The sequence below is a fragment of the Quercus suber genome, unplaced genomic scaffold (assembly GCF_002906115.3).
Source record: "Quercus suber isolate HL8 unplaced genomic scaffold, Cork oak 2.0 scaffold_327, whole genome shotgun sequence".
Lineage (NCBI taxonomy): Eukaryota > Viridiplantae > Streptophyta > Magnoliopsida > Fagales > Fagaceae > Quercus > Quercus suber.
Genome location: NW_027069780.1, coordinates 31,924 through 51,982, shown reverse-complemented (window position 1 = coordinate 51,982; position 20,059 = coordinate 31,924). Strand labels below are relative to the sequence as shown.

General features: G+C 35.4%; 1 protein-coding gene across 1 annotated transcript; it reads right to left on the bottom strand.

Annotated features, from left to right (window-relative positions):
- Positions 1–3,216: 3,216 nt before the first annotated feature.
- On the bottom strand, positions 3,217–16,506 carry LOC112013054 (uncharacterized). The gene is given in 12 exon segments (XM_024045444.2): positions 3,217–3,580; positions 3,771–3,851; positions 4,458–5,862; positions 6,404–8,711; positions 10,934–11,086; positions 11,695–11,737; positions 14,608–14,638; positions 14,736–14,835; positions 14,948–15,014; positions 15,017–15,129; positions 15,227–15,443; positions 16,076–16,506. Coding segments are annotated over 11 exon segments (4,425 nt in total). The 5' UTR covers positions 15,286–15,443; positions 16,076–16,506; the 3' UTR covers positions 3,217–3,515.
- Between the last annotated feature and the right edge of the window lie 3,553 nt (positions 16,507–20,059).

Genomic DNA, 20,059 nt, shown 5'->3' with positions numbered 1-20,059 from the left:
CAGTTGTCTCCTGCTGAAATTCAGGAATCAATGAATATGGGCTATAATGAAGGAGTTACGGGTTTGGCTAATTATTTAATTCCTTTGGGGGTTACATCTGATACTTTATTTGAAATTCAAATAAAGGAAATTGATGCAGATTTTGCACGTTTTAATGGGGATTCAGGTATGAAAGGAAACTTGGGGTTAGTTGTCAATGAGAATTTAATTCCTACCAAAACAGGTCTAGCCCACTTTAATTCCCTGATCACGTGCAAGTCAGCTGAGGTTTTTTCTATGGGAATATCTCTTGGTAACCTGTGCTCCTCATCCCAGATGATGAAAGTTGATGAAAGCTCGTCAAAGTTAATGGTGGAGGCTGTGCATCAGCCCTGCCAATCGCCATGAGTTGCCTTGTGTGGGACTATCGTGAGCTTGGGAACCCATGTACAAAGAATGAGCTTGCAGATTTGGTGCAAGCGAAATATCCCTCTTTTATGTTTTTAGCCGAAACATGAGTAGATGAAACTAGGCTAAAAGATAGGTTAAGGAAGATAGGCTGTGAGAATATATTCATTGTCCCAAGATCGAATTTGGGAGGTAGATTAGTGTTGTTTTGGAGATCGACTATTGATGTAACTGTGGAGGGTGCAGGCACGAATTACATTGATGCAATGTTTCAAGAAGAAGATAGGGCAGGGATTAGAGTGATTATTCGAGATTGCCAAGGAAGGGCTTGGCACATGGTCAAAATCGCCCCTCTCCCCCTAACTGTCTTGGATCTTGAAACTTTGGTTACATCAAAGATTCTACAATTAGTTGCTGATCTGAGTTTGAATGATGTCATCCCAGAGGGAGATTTAGAGATTGTTATAAATGCTTTGGAGGCAGACTTGTACTCTTTGGCATCCTTTAGTTTATTTAGTGAAGATGTTAAATGTTTTGCAAATTTATTTCATTGTATTAGATTTTCATATGTTTATAGTAAAGGAAGTTGTGTAGTTCACAACTTAGCTCGACATGCACGACATGTCACTAGTTTTCTAGTGTGGATGGAAGATATCTNTTTTCATATGTTAAGTAAAGGAAGTTGTGTAGTTCACAACTTAGCTCGACATGCACGACATGTCACTAGTTTTCTAGTGTGGATGGAAGATATCTCATTGCACACCATTGCTACTTATCAAGCAGTTTTGCCTACTATTTAATAAAGTTCAAAGTCTTGATTCTCAAAAAAAAAAAAAAAAAAAAAAACTTCCATTCATGTAACTGAAACTATTATGGTTAGGAACTAGGGTTTGGTTTGAATTTAGTTTTACTATTAAACTCTATAAATTAATCATGACTAACAATAATTGTATTAATGAACACAAGGAATTAAAAAGATTTTTTTTTTTTTTAACAAAATATTTCAAAATGCACCACACATCGCGTGGAATATCGGCTGGTGCATAAAAAGGGTGAATGTGCAAATACACAATAGCTACAATGACTTTTTAATTTGTTCAATTGGCACTAAGGGCAAATGCAAAGTAGCTACAGTAGTTTTTTTTTTTTTTTCCTTTTAAATATTTATATGAGTTGGCACGTATATTGTTATACTGACACAATAAATTTTACAATATTTTCACCATTATTAAAATGTTAATTTCTTATAAGTTAAAATAAAATAATAAAATATGAAATTGTGACCCACTACAACTGAAAATAAATTCTTGGCACTGTAACTACAGGTTTTTTTTTTTTTTTGGTCATTGGTTTGTTCTTTTTTTAAAAAAAATATTTATATGAACTGACATATATATATATTGTTATACTGACACAACAAATTTAACAATATTTTCACAATTATTGAGGTGTCCAATTTTTATAGGTGGTAAAATATTAAAATATGCAACTATGACAAACCACAATTGAAAATAAAAGTTTTGTGAAAATTTTATAACACTTGTTGTTATCACAATATTTTCCCAATAGTTAAGATCTCAGTTTCTTATATATAAAAAAAAAAATGCTACGTTCATAACATTTTCACATTAATTTCACAACAAATCATAGGTAAGCTACTATTGATGGATACAAAAATGATATTAGTTGTGGGTCTATTTTGAAATAAATAACAACTTACCCTCTAGAATTTGTTATAAAAATATTATGGAGATAACATTTTTATAAAATAAATAATAATATATTTTTTGGTTTAGTCAACTATTATAAGTGCCTATCATTCCCAACAAAATTCAATGACAAAAGTCTCTGACGTAATTTGATTACAAACATTCACAAAATTTTGACAAATACAACCAAAAATAGCGACTCTTCGTTCAATAGCATATACAAAATATTGAATCACGCTATGAGATTACCGACTAAATCATGAGGAAGGCCTCATGAGACCAAGAAGATATACATAGTCCATTCTAGATCTTTTTATAAATGTTCGTATCATCCCTACCTCAAGCATTTGTATCTTATAAACCCTGCGTTTTGCTTTGTACTTCCACTGCATGTCTGGGTTACCACGTGCCTTTTGTCTCTTTTCTCTCTTCAAATCTGCTTTAATTCACTTTAGCTGTGCTGCACGTCCTGAGGATCCCGAGCCTCTGGCAGCCTCTGGGGATCCCGTCCCAGCTCTTTCACTGGAATTTGCTGGACTTTTTAATGGCCTTTTTTTGCTGGAAATCTGAACATATATAAGGCCTTGATGTTGATTCTTCTTGCTGCACGAATTGGGCCTTCTTTATTTTTTTATGGAGTGGGCTTTATTGTGAAATTTTGGACCTCAACACATATATATATATATATATTGTTATACTGATACAACAAATTTAACAGTATTTTCACAATTATTGAAGTGTCCAATTCTTATAGGTCGTAAAATATTAAAATATGCAACTATGACAAACCACAATTGAAAATAAAAGTTTTGTGAAAATTTTATAACACTTGTTATAACAATATTTTCCCAATAGTTAAGATCTCAGTTTCTTATATATCAAAAAAAAAAAAATGCTAAGTTAACAACATTTTCACATTAATTTCACAACAAATCATAGGTAAGCTACTATTGATGGATACAAAAATGATATTAGTTTTGGGTCTATTTTGAAATAAATAACAACTTACCCTCTAAAATTTGTTATAAAAATATTATGGAGATAACATTTCTATAAAATAAATAATAATATATTTTTTGGTTTAGTCAACTATTATAAGTGCCTATCATTCCCAACAAAATTCAATGACAAAAGTCTCTGACGTAATTTGATTACAAACATTCACAAAATTTTGACAAATACAACCAAAAATAGCGACTCTTCGTTCAATAGCATATACAAAATATTGAATCACGCTATGAGATTACCGACTAAATCATGAGGAAGGCCTCATGAGACCAAGAAGATATACATAGTCCATTCTAGATCTTTTTATAAATGTTCGTATCATCCCTACCTCAAGCATTTGTATCTTATAATCCTTTACACCCTACCAATTTCAACAATCCAACACATTGCCCTGGACCATCCACTCAATGATTATCTAGGCTTTGAATCACTTCCCTTGCTTCGGAATGATGAGAGCGAGAAAAATGATCTTGGAGCTGGTAAGATTAGATATTTGGGTATAACAATGTCAGAAAAATGTTCAACAATTCTTTAATGATAATTATTTTGATCAAGAGTCACCTCTGACAGAGAGACTATTTCTTCAGCTCCATCGCATTGATAATGTTACTGCTAGGAAAAGTATGATAAACAACACAGAATCAGATTAATGCTGATTAACCATACCTTTTAAGGAGCTTCCGGACAAATGATCGTCCCTTAGTCTGAAGTTTGCTGGAGGTGCTGGGATAGAGCTGTAGGCTTGGACTGAAAGAAATGAAAGCCATTGATTGATCAATTTTTTTTTTTAATATTATTAAGTGATCAACTGGAGAAATAAAGTTACATTTCTGTGTCTATCCCAAGCACAAAAAAGAAAAGAAATAAACAAATAAAGGAGAAGATGCAACAAATAACAAAAGCATAATTTAACCCAGTGGAAAACAAGTTACACACTCTAAATAAGTTGCAAGTGGCTATCATGCAGACCACAAACTCAAAGTTGGCAGCAGTTATATTAGAAAATGATCATTTTACAGAATGATGGTTGAAACTTAACCCATATAAGCAAGCAGCACCAATGGAACTACTGAAATCTTTTTATTAAGTGACAAAATTTTATGCTTGCTGTCAACAATTGAACTCCATTTTCTGCAGAAGGGTTTCTAGATTTCTGGATTCCATGAGCTTTCATTAGTTTCTGTTTATTCGTTACTTTTGTTCTCTCCTTATTTCTTTCTGCAGAATCACTTGTATACAGTCTGTGTACTTGGGCAGTGCTTTTCTTATCGATTTTTCAATGAATTTATTTACTTCTAAATAATAAAAATAATAAATATGCAAACTTAAAAAAAAGGGGAAAGAGTAAGTTACCCTGTTCATTGAACTCGCTCTCATTGAAGCTGTCGTCAGAAGGATGACCATGTGAGAATCCCATTCTTGACTTCCTCAAGTCTTCTGATGATCTATTGGCAACATCACGCCCATCTTCTGTATCATCATCTCCTTCAGAAGTTGTAGCAGAGATCCAGTCAACCAAACTATCAGCCCCGCGACTTTTCCTTCCAAACTTCAATAGCCGTTTAAACCCTTTTGTGACATCCTTACGAGACTGATTGTGGGATGCATTGGCAACAATAATAGGCTTCTGAGCAGCTCCCCATTTCTTTCTCATTCGAGCTGCATCAGCCTCTGATTGGGTAAGACTATGAGAATTCCAAGATGCAGGGCTCCCAATTGGAGAATCCACAAAAGCATCAATATCAGAGGTCTCATGTGGGTATGAAAATGGATGATGCATGCGTGAATTCCATGAGATCGGGCTTCCATTTGGTGAGTCCTGCAGAGATCCTTCATTGGGGAAAGTTGAAGGCACAGTAGCAGGCAATTCAGCAACAGAAGTAGGGTCCACTTGAGAAAGAGATCTAATGGAATCGCCATTTTCAGACCCAGAATTAGCTGACTTGTCATATTCTTGACTTAGTCTTGTTTCTCCATTATCCATGTCAGCACAATCTTCGACTGGCATGGTTTCAAGCTCTTCCTCTTCTTCCTCTTCTTCCTCTTTGGCCATATCCACATCATCTGCTGATTCAAATTCTTCGTCATTTTCCAAAGTCTCGGATGCCAATGAAGCTTTCAGCTTAGCTATACTAGCTCCAGCACCAGGACCTATGCCATTACCCTTCCTGAGGAAAGCCTTTGAATCCACATTCTTTGAAATTTTTTCAGATGGGATCTGCTCAGTCTGCTCTTTATCAAATTTTAATGGAGCCAAAACAGAGTTGTCAGAGTTCACAGCAGACAAATCCTTCAACTCTACAGGATTAGAGGCACTTTTTCTTGAGGACTGAGACCGCCGGGGCTTCTCTTCCTTAGCATTTGGTGCCTCTTCACTGATACTCTTGCTGCGGTTAAAGTTCCTCACCTGTGAGCGGGGGGTTGTTTTGCCAACTCCCAAAGAAGGTTTTGTGTTTTCTTTCCTCAAATCTGAGAAGTTGGGAACTGACTGTGCAAGAGGATTTTCTGCTTGCACTCTTCTCCTCCCAGAAATGGAATTGGAGACTTTGGCTGATGACCGTGTGACTGAATTTACTGTGGTGCGAGGAGTAGATGTAGACACATTTTTGTTAGGCAAAATCTTCTTTGCTTGAGCACTTCTGGAAGCAACATCTCCCACAGATGGCTCACTGAAAAATCTGTCTTGTCCATAAAATTTATGTTCAGGAAATTCAGAAAGGTCTTCATCGTCTTCACTCTGAAAGGAATCTATTGGGTGCTGTGAAAGCACAATCTTATTATGATTAGTTACAAGAAAGAAAATCAAAAACCAAAATACGGCTTCAGAATTAAGATTGAGTGTACACATCAAATTATACAAGTCATCAGATTTAGCACTTATGTCCTATATGTTAATCCCAAGTCTACTTCAAAAGGAGTACTTTAACCTCCAATAAGCACTTATAAATCTACATGCGCACTCCTTAGGGTTTTGGGATTAAGCTCACAAGCATGAAAAGTTCTATTTAATTTGGTTAAGAGAATAGATGATATTAGGACTTATAGGTGTGGTGTTAAATGACAGGAGAAAAATGCAGAAAATAATGATCCATGGAGGATAGGAGAAAAATATAGGTGAATGTGTCAAAGCTTTTAAGAACCATTGCTTTGCATTCAATTATACAATTTCAAATAAATCCCAAGTGACAGCACAATAAGCTGGGAACAACTCCTCATTAAGCTTGATATCATACTCAAAGGTACATAAATTTGAATGAGGGGACACTTATTTCCTAAAAACATAACTATAATAAGAATACCTGTTCCCTCTTCACACTCGACCGAAAATTGAAAGATCTGAGTTTATCTGCACGTCTACGAGCACTAGAGACATCCCTATCAGCAGAGGCAGAAAACTTGAGCTTCATCTCAGCTTTACTCTGCTCAAGGTTATCCTGCAGGGCCTTCATCTTGGCTTCCTTCTCTGCCCTGTTGGAACTCCATTCTTCCCTCAGTTTAGCATCTCTTTTTTGCATGTACTTCTCATAGAATTTTCCTCTGGAATCATCTGTGAAATGAAGCTCAGCAAAGTTCTTCCTCAGACTATCACCATAATCCTGAATATCTACCATCTTCATTGGCGGAGGGGTAGAGGTATTGAACTTTGCCATATTAATAGAAGTCCCAGCTGGTTCAATCACTGAAGGTTTTTCAGATAATTGTGCTGGAGCTACCTCCACTGCTTCTGGTTTTTTATACTGTGAACTTGCTGCCTTTTCCATTTGTTTTTCAGCAGGCTTGTTTCTCCGTGCAGAACCAGACTGATCCCCAGGAACCCGAAGCTTGTGCTCAGCAAAAAGCTTTTCAAGCTCATTAGCCTTCATTTTCAGCTCATCATTGAGCTCCTGATTTCCCTTAGACTGTCTAACTCTCTGAACTTGCTCCAATGGCATTGTTGGCATCGTAGAAATGCTTTCTTGAGCCTCCGAAGCCTTTTTACCAGGATAATCCAACTTGTTATTTTCATAAGAAAAACCAGCCTCATCCTTCCTACTACCCTGAGGCTTCTTAATCTGCTCACGACTAGCAGAAACTGGTTTCTGAAACTTCATGCTCTGGGTTCCAGATTCTTCCACTTTCTGAAACTTCATGTTCTGGGTTCCAGATTCTTCCACTTTCAATTGTTGCCTATCTGATGAACCCAATTCTTTCTTTCCCACCTCCTCTAGTTCTCTCGTAAAAGATCTCCACTTGGACTGAGGATCCAATTGATCACCCTCAACTCCTTTCACCAGACCTGAAGGGGCGGCTTCCCGAAGTTTTAGCCCACTACCAACTTCAAACTGTCCTGAAAAAGAGCGGGTATGACTATTATAAACCCTAGAACGCGATTGAGTCACCGGCCCCGAATCCCCAACTCTATTTACAAATCCACCATCAGATGATCCATCCCCTACCTTGCTTCCAAAACCTCCAACTTGATTCTTCCCTCCAACAACCTCAGACCGATCCCTATTTACAAATCCGCCATCAGATGCACCGTCTCCTCCTACCTTACTTGCAAAACTCACAACTTGATGATCTTTAACCCCACCACCGGATGAAACCTCTTGATCACTGAAATCCCTTGATTGATTCAGAGACCCCACTACTTTATGATCCTTCCAATTAGTCCACCCCTTCACTCCCACATCTTCCTGTTCTTTACCTTGATCCTTCAACCCAACAGAGCTAGCAGTGTCATTCAACAATCCCTTCTTATTATCCTTATCCTTATGATCCTCAGCTCCACTGCCCGAAAACCCATTACTGCTATTCGATTTGGGCTGCGAAACAAACGGAGAATTAACAGAAGACGGTGTACACAAGGGGCTCTCTACGTCCTTCTTGTCTCCACTAACATCAATGCTCATATCACTGGCACCACTCCATCTCCTCAACACCGGCGGAGGTGGCGTTGTCACTGCCGCCGCCGCAGCAGCAGACAACGCGTCAGAAGAAGAGAGCCTCCTGAGCTCCGCCGCCTTCCCAACGACAACAACCGGCTTGCCGCCACCACTACCGCTACCACCGCCACCAGTCTCCTTCTGCTTGTTCTCAAAGAGGTTAATACGGTCCTGCACACTGAGTCGCCTCGCGGGTTGACTCGCCGCGATGGAAGAAGAAGAAGAAGAAAATGGTGGTGAGTCTGATGACTCGGTCACAGACAGAGAATCTTCTTTCTTGTTATCGTTGTTGCTGCTGCTGTTGTTGTTGTTGTTAATGTTGTTTGCAAGCTGTGCTGTTGTTGCAGTATTGGCGGGTTGGGTGGGTTCGTTTTTCTCGTTTAAGTTTCGTCTCGTGGGGAACTTGGGCTGCTGACACGTGGATATCTGTGATTGGGGTTGCGTTGTACCAAAACTGTGTTGTTGTTTTTGATGTTGTTGGTCTTGACCGGCTGCTGCTGTTGTTGTTGTTGTTGGGTGGTGGGTCCCATTGTTTGGGTCTTCTGCTGAAGTGGGGTCATCGATTGACATGTCAGATCCTGTGGATGATCGGATGGCTGTGTCGTCGACACCTGGCTTCCACGTGTTGATTAAGAGGTCCGGTCTTCTTTGGCACAGTGACCTAAATTTGGTGCATGCTTCACTGCACACACAAAAAAGGAAAGAAAATAAATAATTTTATTATATTTAAAAAAAAAAAAAAAAGGTACAACTATATAAAAAGGTGAGAGAAAATAGAAAGCCAGATGAACACAAAAAAGGAAAGAAAATAAATAATTTTATTATATTTAAAAAAAAAAAAAAAAGGTACAACTATATAAAAAGGTGAGAGAAAATAGAAAGCCAGATGGGCTTTGAAAAATGGAAAGGACCCCTATAACTACCGTACCTTCCAAATCAATACTGAATGTGATGGTACTTTTTTATTACTTATTTATTAATTAAATCATACTTGTGCAAGAAGTCCAACATGGTCCACTAGATAAAAATCATAAAATCTTTGTCATGGGTCCACCACAAAGTAAAAGAACAGATGGTATCCAGCATAATTTACCATCTTAAAGACTGTAAAAAATTGATAAATTGAGGAGCTTTGGGAGCTTTGGTAACTTTTGGCACATCATAACAAGAGCTTGACCCCATAAAAATTGGGATTTATTACCCACCCCTTGATGAAACCGACAAGTTGGGAATGGAACAAACGAGCAGGCCAAGGATTGGTCAATTCAAGAATGGGCCCCACTAACCCAAAGAACAAAGTTTTGAAAGGAAGCAAGATCTGGGTTCTGCTTGTTTGGGACTTATATGATGCACCTTGTGGTAGATTTCATAATTTACTAATCATGAAATATAACCATAACCCATTACAATAATGACCCCAGATAAAAATTAAAAAATTAAAATTAAAATTTTTTTTACAGTGCTTTCCTATACTCACATCTGACAAATCTTATTCACCAAATGATAGATCACAAGCACTTTTCAGGCCAGCCCATTTTATATTTTTGGCTATACCGTACATTTTTAAGGCTAGGTGCTAAAATTTCATTTTCAAGTAGCTTGGCAATTGCATAAATTTAGGCAAGTGGACCCTGGATGATGTGACCTATCAACATTGATTATTATGGGCCCAAACAGCTTAACAAGTTCCTCACTCAAGAGCCTAAAGTTGGGGCATTTGAAAACTGCATGGAACCATAATGTTTCAATTTTTAGTGCCCTCATCACTATTGCTTTTTATAAAAATGAGGCATTATCAAAATCATCAAAATGACAATGGACTTCTTTGGAATAATTAGTGATGGGAGCTACTTTCACAATCCAAAAACTTAGCCAAGTAATGGGAACATAAAAAAAAGAACCAATTCAAAAACCAAATAAAACCAGAACACACTCCCATGTTTTTTAAATTTTGAAGAAAAAAAAGAAGAAGAAAAAAAAAAAAGACTCAAGTTAAATGCTAAGAGAAACAAAAAGAAGTAACCTTTGCACTTTGGTTTCCAAAATGCCCCAACTGACTCTTCGAACACAAGCTGTTTCAAAAGACATTGCGATTATACCAAGAATTAGTTGACAACATGGCAAATAAGTTAAACTTCCATTAAAAAACAAGGTATCTCCCTGACTTGACCGCATATGCTACCAATTCAGTAGACAATGTGTCAAAATCCTTTGATAAGATAACACAATGAGAGGAGCAAGGTCAAGGGAAGAACAGGTGAAGGGTAAAATCTTGGCAATTATGTTCTATTCTATTAGAAAATCTAGTTGTGAGGGTGAAGTTTTGTGAATAAATTACTGACCTGGCATACTTGCTAATGATTTCTATATAAACCCCCCAAGGAAATGGTGAACGTATGGAATGAAAACTTGAAACAACAGTTAATTTTAAGTATATTAGCTTCCCCCTTATTATATGTCTTCAGTAAAAGGGATTTTCATTATCCATTGTCCACACCACTTGGAATTGGTGTGATGAAAAAGCATTGTGGCATAAAAGGTTCCCGTCAAGCACGCATTACTTTTGAAGTTTTCCACCTTATGCAGTTTGGGAAGAGATTTTGACCTGAAGGGAGAGAAGTTTTAAACATTTCCTCTTCAATTCTCTTTTCTTTTGTGTTTTCCATCCCAGCAAACCAGAGGAAGATTCTTCCCTGTCACTGCTACCAAATCCCAGGACTAAAGTGCTACAAAAAGATGGATTCACTTGATGCCACATCCACAAGCAAACATGCACAGGCACACACACACACACGAATAGGCACGCGCACGCGCACGCGCGCACACACACACACTGACAGGAGGAATAGGAGCTTTAGATATATAAGGTTTACTTGAAGATAGAATTTCTTAGAGAGTTCTTACTTCAAGCGATGAGCGCCAAACCGATTTGCAAAATGATGGAGTTCAGACACTGTATCAGGGTTGAAACCAGCAGCTGATGCACGAGCACAAGCTGTGGTCAAGTCCTGCCTGACTGCAACAAGCCGTACATCAATGGCCCTTAGAAGCTCCTTCCTGGATAAGAGTGAAAATAGCAAAACAAAAATAAGAAAAAAAGTAAGCAACTCAGAGAGAGTTGTCAATTCAACATATCAAGAACATCTGTTATAAAATTATTTGTCATTTTAGATTGTTGATGACCAAGTAATGGCATTTTTCTAAGAAATTTATGCATTTAACTATGAACTGTGTACTTCAATCATTGGCCATGATCAACATAACTTTGTCTTTGCCCTTTCTTAACTGTTGACCATGTATGCTAGTTTGTCCACCTGCTCAAAACATCAAATCTTTGACACTCCAGTCGACTTCCATGATATGATGATTCCTAAGTTCGTGAAAATCCCAGACCTACTAATCAAATCAAAAAGTGCTTCAAAACATCATTTCTGCGATGCAGGATCCAAGCTAGCATACATCAGTCACAGCAAAATGGGAGATCACATCTTAAATAAATATCAAAAGTATCTTCAATGGCTGATGTTCAAAGGGCACGTGCAATTGACTAAGTGAACATTTGCAAAACAAAATGAAACCCAGAATATAGTAAATGTTAAGTAATTTGAAAAACTGATCAAATTTAATTTAAACAAAAACTAGGGGGGAAGAAAAGAAAGTATTACTTTGTTGCATCTGCTGCTCCTGCGGTTCCTATTCCATCTCCACCTGGAGCATATTATCCAATATCAGCATATTAACAACTTGTGCTTTAAAAATAATGTAGCTTTTACTAGACAGTTCCAGCATAAAATATTTCAAAAGAATTTTCAGGTGTCTAATAACCTAGGCAGCTAGGCAGAACATAGCCCATGACATATTCCAAGGAAATAAGACTCCAAAGAACCATACTGAAGCTGGGAAATTGGCGAAGTAAAAGATAACATTAGTAATATTGGCGAACAGCTGATCTTAACACAACAGACAACAAAGAATTCAACAACATACTTGCTTAATTATTAAAAGAAAAACTTAATTCCTAGAGATAAATTTTCAGGATGCATTACCACAACTGTTAAAATATGTTACATAATGATTTTACCAAAAACAATAGCTCAGAATGAGTTTGCATTTCTCTCCCAATTTCCCCCCAGAAACCATCATGGCCCATGACATCATAGGAAAATTACGTTTTTCTTTTGGGTATGTATCTTGGGAAGGCAAATTCACAGTTGTATGACACAACATCCTATATTTCCCCCCCCCCCAACAAAAAAAAAGAAAAAGAAAAAGAAATATGGACAAAAAATAAAACAAAGGACTAAATTTCATGCATGGGTATATTCAATAGTTCAAAATTATTTCCCTAAAGAATCTCCATAATTGCTTCTATAGGCTCAAGTGTGATAATGATCTCCAGTACAATAAACAATTCATGACTGGCTCTTAAACAGAAAAGATTTGGATCAAAATCTCTAGCAGATGTCCCTCAGCAGAACACACAACTACAACTCATTTTCTCAGTAGTGTGCTACTGGCATCAACACAACAGGTAGACCAATTTATGTAAAATGCGTCACATACTTGATTAAGCAGAAGAAATACCTTCCCGGAAACAAAATTAGTCACAGTAAAATTCACTAAATCAAAGAGGTCTACTTATTGAGCCAATGAGCCACCACCTGGATCATAAGATACACTATAGTCTTTAACCCAAAAACCAGGCCTAGCATAATACCCTTAGTACAATGGCAAGTTAATTATGTGAGATTCCATCGGATAAGCCACCAATTCCTAGTTCCTAGATTGTCTTCACTATAAGAACCATTGCACATAGAAAGGTTGCAGTAATATCATTAGTACATCTTTGCCTCAGTGCCCCACTCCCAAGTCCGATCCAGTACTCCATACCTAATGAAACTGAGCTTGCTAGCAAATCCCAACAGCTCCAAGGAAGAGATCCAATCTTTAAAAGAACAGGTCATGGGCTTTACCTAGGTCAAAGGTCCTTTTTTTTTTTTTTCCTTTTTTCTTATCTGATATTTCTCTCATGATGCAACCACTTTTGTCTACAACAAAATGATGAAATAAGTTTCTCCTCTCCACTAACTTCTTCAATACAATCCATAGCAAAACTCTAGTGTCATATTTTTGCAAGGATACTGGGTGTTGATCTTCAAAATTCATGAAGGTACACTGTTAAAATTTCAATATATATTGTAGTACTTGTTATTATTGCATGCACACAATCAAGCTCCCCCTTTGCCAAGTAAACTGGCCATAACGTAAACAATGGAATCTTTATTTCTTTAGGCACCAATGCACTACATACAAATGCAAACTTAACATAGTCTCATTCTAAACGCAATTTGATATAAGTGCCAAACCTTGTGTAAGATGGGTATTGATGCAACTATAGTGACCATCCACTATGTATTACTAGAAGAAAATGATCATAATTAGATAGATAATGTCAAAATAAATCATGTGACTTAAGTATATCACCTCTATGAGGAATAAGCTAAATTATCAGATTACAAAGAAAATAAAATTCCGATTGCTAATGAATTTGACATACATTAGCAGGGTTTTTTTTTTTTTTTTTGGATTGGTTGAATTTGATACATTAGCAGGTTATATGACATTATAATTTTTTTTTCTAATAAGGAAGTCATTCTAATTGAATACTTCCGGCTTGACATTCTACACCACAAATGTATAACTAAACATATAACTGCATCAAAAAGAATATGATCTTGACAAGACTCCAAGGCTTTTGGCATGCATAACTTATTATAGGCTTCACGAAGAGGCACTCAGTGATTACATTTGCATAGATTTGTGCTCTATTTATATAAAACAATCCCCGCTAGCCAGAATTTAGTCCAGTTTGTAGCAGTTTATGCTTCAAAGATTGACAACATAGGTGAAACTGATGTTCTGTGCTTTATCCTTTATCACTATGTAAAAATTTTCTCTTAACTAGTAATTTCACATGCACCTAGTGCATAATGAACCCAAAACCTCCCCTCCACTTGCATTTACAGGGGGACAAGGTGCCATTTAAGCTAGAGCTCATTGGCATATTCCCATTATGTATAATGTCAGTATGTACAAGGTTTTTAATAGGCACCTTAGAAAATTAATTCAAGAAATTCAGCAGTCTCAATGGGATATCTATTGCTATTCTTCTGATCATAACATCATCACCAACAATTGGCACCTTGGTTTATGCCTATGTTGAGAATCAACGCAACTCAGACTTTGCCACTATTAATGATTAAAACAAAATAACAATAATGGTCAGCCACTGGGCATCTCCACTAACTCTAATGTCCTACTTCTCACTCTTGGCTTAAACTTTCACTGTTACTGTCCACAGATTAATATCACAAAAGAATAATACAACATGAACCTCTAAACAGAGAGAAATAAGTGAAATCTAAGGAAATCCTAAACATCATACTTGCTTCTGTGTATAAAATATATAATGTCTTCCTAGACAGGATTTTGCATGGTAAGTTTTCTTGTAATCAGAACATCCGAGATTAAAAGTAAAATAAACTATCTAAAGTCAAATAGAAAGAAACAAAGCATACCTAATGCCCCAGAATTCTGATCTCCTGCCCTCTGACATAAAATAATTTCCCAAATTCAGTGATAAAAATAATTGTATTTCCAATTATCAGCACGTTGGTTGTCTAATTAATTGAATTGTGGTTATTACCTGTGAATATATTTTCTGGGCTGCTTCCAACTGAGACATCTCTGCATCATATGTGTTAACCAGTTCCAAGACCTCTGGTGTGCTAACAAACCGAACAAACCTGGAGAGCAAGTTCCAATCAAGTCAAAGAGAAAAATCAAAACTGTATTATGTAGAAAGGCAGCAAAATCCAAGTATACTTAAAATTTGTTTCAACTGGCAGTACGTGTTACCTTTCCAGTGTTCCTTTAGTGAACCACGTCTCAGCATTTCTTCGCTTCTCAACTTCAAGCTTAATGACTGAACTGCAAGTGCAACCTGCTCTTCTGCAACTTTTAAATGGGTCACAAATGGCTTTACTAATCCTGATGCAAGCTTCTCAGTGTTTCCATCACTTGAGACAAACAACTCACAACTGCCCAGGAAGGAAGAAGAATATAACCCCATATCAAAACAATACAAATAGGAAGACAGAGTAATAAAATCTAAAACCCAGTAACAGTTATCCTCACCGTGAACGGTTTGGTGACAATTGGAACACAGCATAATCAAGAGGCATGTCAGACTTCATCTTCCCCCTACTATTGCTTAATTAGCTCTTCTCTGAATTATTCATATACCCAGATGCACTTTCGGTAAAATGCAAGCCCAGATCCTCACAACTTTAATTAATCAAGTCATAAACCAGCAAAACTTCAATCACAAAACTCCACTACCACAATGTAGATTCTGGAAAAAAAAAAAAATACACAGAAACATAGTTACCATTTATAGAAGTGATGATGCAAATACATAATCTAAATTCATAAACTACAAATAAAGATGAAGTTAATAAAGAGGTGAGAAACTTTAATTATTCAACTCAAATAAGGGAACCATCTATGGTAATCCACATTTCAAATCCAACTGGATTACTTAAAGTAAGTTCAAATTAAAAAAGTGGATGGCTAGTGGCTAAAACCCACTAAACTTTTTGACCAGATTGCTTATTAAAAATACCCAACAGATCTCAATCCCAAAGAACAACTCCAAAACCAAATGCACCAAAAAAAAATTCAAGCTCTTGAACTAAAATAGAAACCCAAACTTCACACAAATCAAACTTGTCCCAGATCTGGTTCAACAAATATCCAAACCCAAATGCCAAACCAAACCAAACCCACAAAGACTTCACAGTTTACACTCATAAATCCAAATTCAAATGCAAAACCAAGTCAGACCCAGATGAAAATACACACATACAAATAGATATACGCATTAATACACACAACCCAGAAACAAAAATAGAATTTTCAAAATACCCATTAGTCTTTGCAATAATTTAAGTAAATGTGAGAAGGATCAGTGAAACCAAAGAGTACCTGAGATCTTGGACTGTAGAAATCGGATCCTCCTAATCGGGTTCAAATGCTTACCAACATTTTCACTCTCTGAGCTTTATATATTCCACTTTTTTCTTCTTCTTCTTCTTCTTCTTCTTTTTCTTTGAGAATAACTTTCTTTTTTTTTTTTTTATAATTACTTTAATGGGTTTGTTTTTGTTTCTGTTACTATTTTTTTATTCATTAAGTTCTAAGAAAACCCTAACATTGACAAGATAGTCTTTGCTTTACTCTTCCCTCAAATGTATTACTTTCTTTCTTTCTCTCTCTACACTCTCTGATACAGTAGAGAGAGATAGGAAGAGGAGAGAGAGTACGTTTGTGTTTTTTTTGTGTGTGCTTTCAGACAAGTTTGCTTGTAATTTGCAAATCCTACAAAAGCTCAACAAGGATTGAGAGACAATGACTCTTTTAAGTCATAACAGTGTGATGTTAAAATTTTGAAATTACAGAAATGGACTTTTGACTGTATGGTGTTGGTCATGTCAATTTACTCGAATGGGCTTGACTTGGTATTAGCTTGCTGTCATTTTTCAAATAAAAAAAGAAAACGTTAGCAGACATATTAAGGGCATTAGTTTAAAAAATGTTTTAAAAAATTTTGTATGGTAAAAGAAAGTAAATGATTCTTTTAATAATTTTTATATTTCTTATGAAAGTTGTATTAAAACTTTCGTAAAATAATTCATTTACAAATGTCCTAAGTGCCCCCTTTAACCGGATCCAATATGGTCATTTAACTAAATTAGACTTATCTCATTCTTAAAAATTTTCATTTACAAATGTGTAAGAGACTAAGAGCATCTATTAATCGTAATCAATATGGTCATTTCACTAAATTGGACCTATCTCATAGGAAAATGTGAAAAATTTGATGTCGATAGTCTAATCAATATGGCCAACCTAAATAAGTTCCAAAATTGAGCATGAAGCCAAACAGAAAAACTTAGATACTCTAGGAGCAATGCTCCTTCCTCTCACATGAGGAGTGGGCCCTACGCGTGGGTCCCACCATGGGTTCACCCCTCATGTGAGAGGAGGAAGTATTACCCAAGTCAAATAGCTTGTGCAAAGGAACATTCTCATAGTAGGTGTTTACATGATTTAGTTGGATTAGAGGTTGAAGCTGTGTTGGCTTTGGAAGCATCATCAATGGTTATCAAGTCTACTTTCATAGAGAAACAAAAAATTGGAGACTTTATTAGGTTGATAAACAACGAAGTTCTAAAACTACCCTTGAGATTTTAAGCCCACGTCAGTTATATTGGGCAAAGAATGAACATAATTATAAAAAGAAATTAGTGCATCAAAAAAAAAAATTAGAAAATTTTATTTGTCTTCATAAAAGGTAATGATTTGATTAACTCATTTTTTTTTTCTTCTTCTTCTTTTTTGATAAATATATTAATTCATCCAGTTTCATGTTTTAAGAGAAAGAAATTAAAAGAAAATTCACAATCAATCTAATTATGAGTTCATTATTATTATTTTTTCTAAAGTGTTATGAGTTGTGACTACCAAATACTTCAATTCACATTATGAGCTACATTTTCCCTTTAATGCGATATGTAACTTCAAATTAAGTCAAAATATCTTATTTGGGTTGTTCTATTCCATGATTTTAGATTTTATATATATATATATATATATTTTTTTAAATCTTATATCATGTTAATGAGAAACTTCCAAATGTTAATCTGAAAATTCATGCAAATTTAGAGACATGAATCATTAAATACGACAACAAATCATATCAAATTTCTCTTATAATCAGTGTTATATTTAAAAATTAAAAAGGAAAACTACTACTTAAGAATGGAAATGCAAACTACATGAGAGTTAAGAGTTAAGACTTCTATGTTCATGTTATGTTTTCTATGTGTGTTTTGGGCTTAAAAGGAGAAAGAAAAACTTCTATCATGTTCATAATTATTCTCTCATGCAAGAAATTCTTATTTACAAATAACAAATTACAATTTATCCTTAATTATTTCAATATTATTTCACTCCTAATATATATGACTCATTAACATATCAAGGAAGAAAAATAATTTCAAAAAAAATATTATAACTTAAAAGGAGATAAGATGAAAGCAACACATAGATTTTATTTTCATTTTTTAATAATGCCTTTTCCCTTTTTGTTTCTTTTTTGAAAAATGCCTGGTGGGAAAGCTTTCGGTGAAGAAAATGGGCATCATTGTCCAAACATACATGATCTTATAGCCTATAGGTGGAATCATGGGATGGACCACTATTGAATGAGGTGGGCATTTTTGTAATTTAAGCGTGGTCAATTTGGTACATTCACTATTAAGTAGAGATTCTAAATTTAACGGTTCCTTTGGGAAAAAAACTTTTAAAAGTGAGAGCGAAAGAAAGAAAAAGCATATCGTGCAGCCAAAGCAGCGACCCCGGTTTTTCTAAATATTTTTTGATATGTGAAATTACCATATTACCCTCCTTTAAAATTCCTCGAAAGAAACTATCATATTGGTCTTCAAAATCCACTTATCTTGCTGCGACACTTGTCACCATCATTTGAGTCAGCACAGCTTCATATGGAATAAAAAAATACTATTAATAATAGAAATAATTATAATTATAATCATCACCATGATAACAACAAAATCCCTTAATTATTACTATTTTTTAAATGAAATTCATTTAACACAATTGATGGTAATTTCTTAGGGCTTTATTCAAAGTGAAAAAGACGGTTTTTTTTTTTTTTTTTAATTTTTTAGAAAGAATTTGAAAATCAAACTTAGGAGATTGGCCATTTACTAAACTAACAAAGCACCCGAAAAAAAAAAAAAAAAAAAACATTATTTCATAGGATATATTTGAGCTCAATAAATTAAAAATTGATATGACTTGTGAGCCATCACTTTAACTACAATGATAGTTAAGTATTAGAGAGATTGTGCATGGGAATTATTAGTTTAATTAAAGGTAGTTTGTCTAGTATCAATTTTAGACCTTCCAAGTATATGCCGTTACCAACATGGCAGTCTTTTGTCAGTTATGTGGTATCAGGCAACTACCAACCATGTCCACTCGCCATTTCCAAATTTATGATAGCTACTTCTATTCTACTTCTAATGTTTGTGGTATATATTGATTTTATCTGATATATGTGATCGTGATTTTGTCTGCCCAAAATAAATATGAGCTATTATGTGATGTTGGGAAACCTACTATTGGGTTTGATGTAAATACCATCTTATTTGACTTGTCAAATTCTTATGTGAACAAATATAATGAAAAATGTTATAAAAATTGAGGAGTTGGTGCTCAATATAACTACAATTATGAAGTGATCAATATGATAAAGTTACTAGCATATGAAATAGTGTTATTAGTAGCGAATCACTAGAGATACCCAATAAAGGAAATTTTGGTATTGTAGAATCTATAACTTTAGAGAATTGGCATTTTTATATGTACAAAGTGCTTGGGAGTTTAGTGGAAAAAGAATTCGAACTGCGGAGTTAGCAGCATATTGTAATTATTTCTCAAAAATAACTTTAGAGAATTCGCCAAATATGCTCCGCAAGAGGGATGTGTTGCTTGATGAAGGTTTCATCAAATGAAGGTTACAAGAATATTGTGATTGAAGGAGATGCATGGAATGTAAGTAGAGCCTTTGGGAAATTGAGAAACAACTCCCCATTGGAGTATCAAAACAAGTATGGAGGACATTTTGTATTTAGTTAATTTCTTTAAATATGTTTCCTTTTCTTTTGTATTAAGAGGGGGCAATGTTTCTGCCCACCACTTAGCCCATTGAGCTACCTTTTTTAATTGGACGGGGCTAGTCTTCATCTCCAACCTGTCACCTATGTTAGTTCAGGTTATGGATAGAAATGGTTCTAGGCCCTCTCCTGATTGTATTTCTCTCGTTTTGTTTTGAATGAAGTATTTATTTAGTATATAAAAAAAAAAAAAAAAAATGAGTTC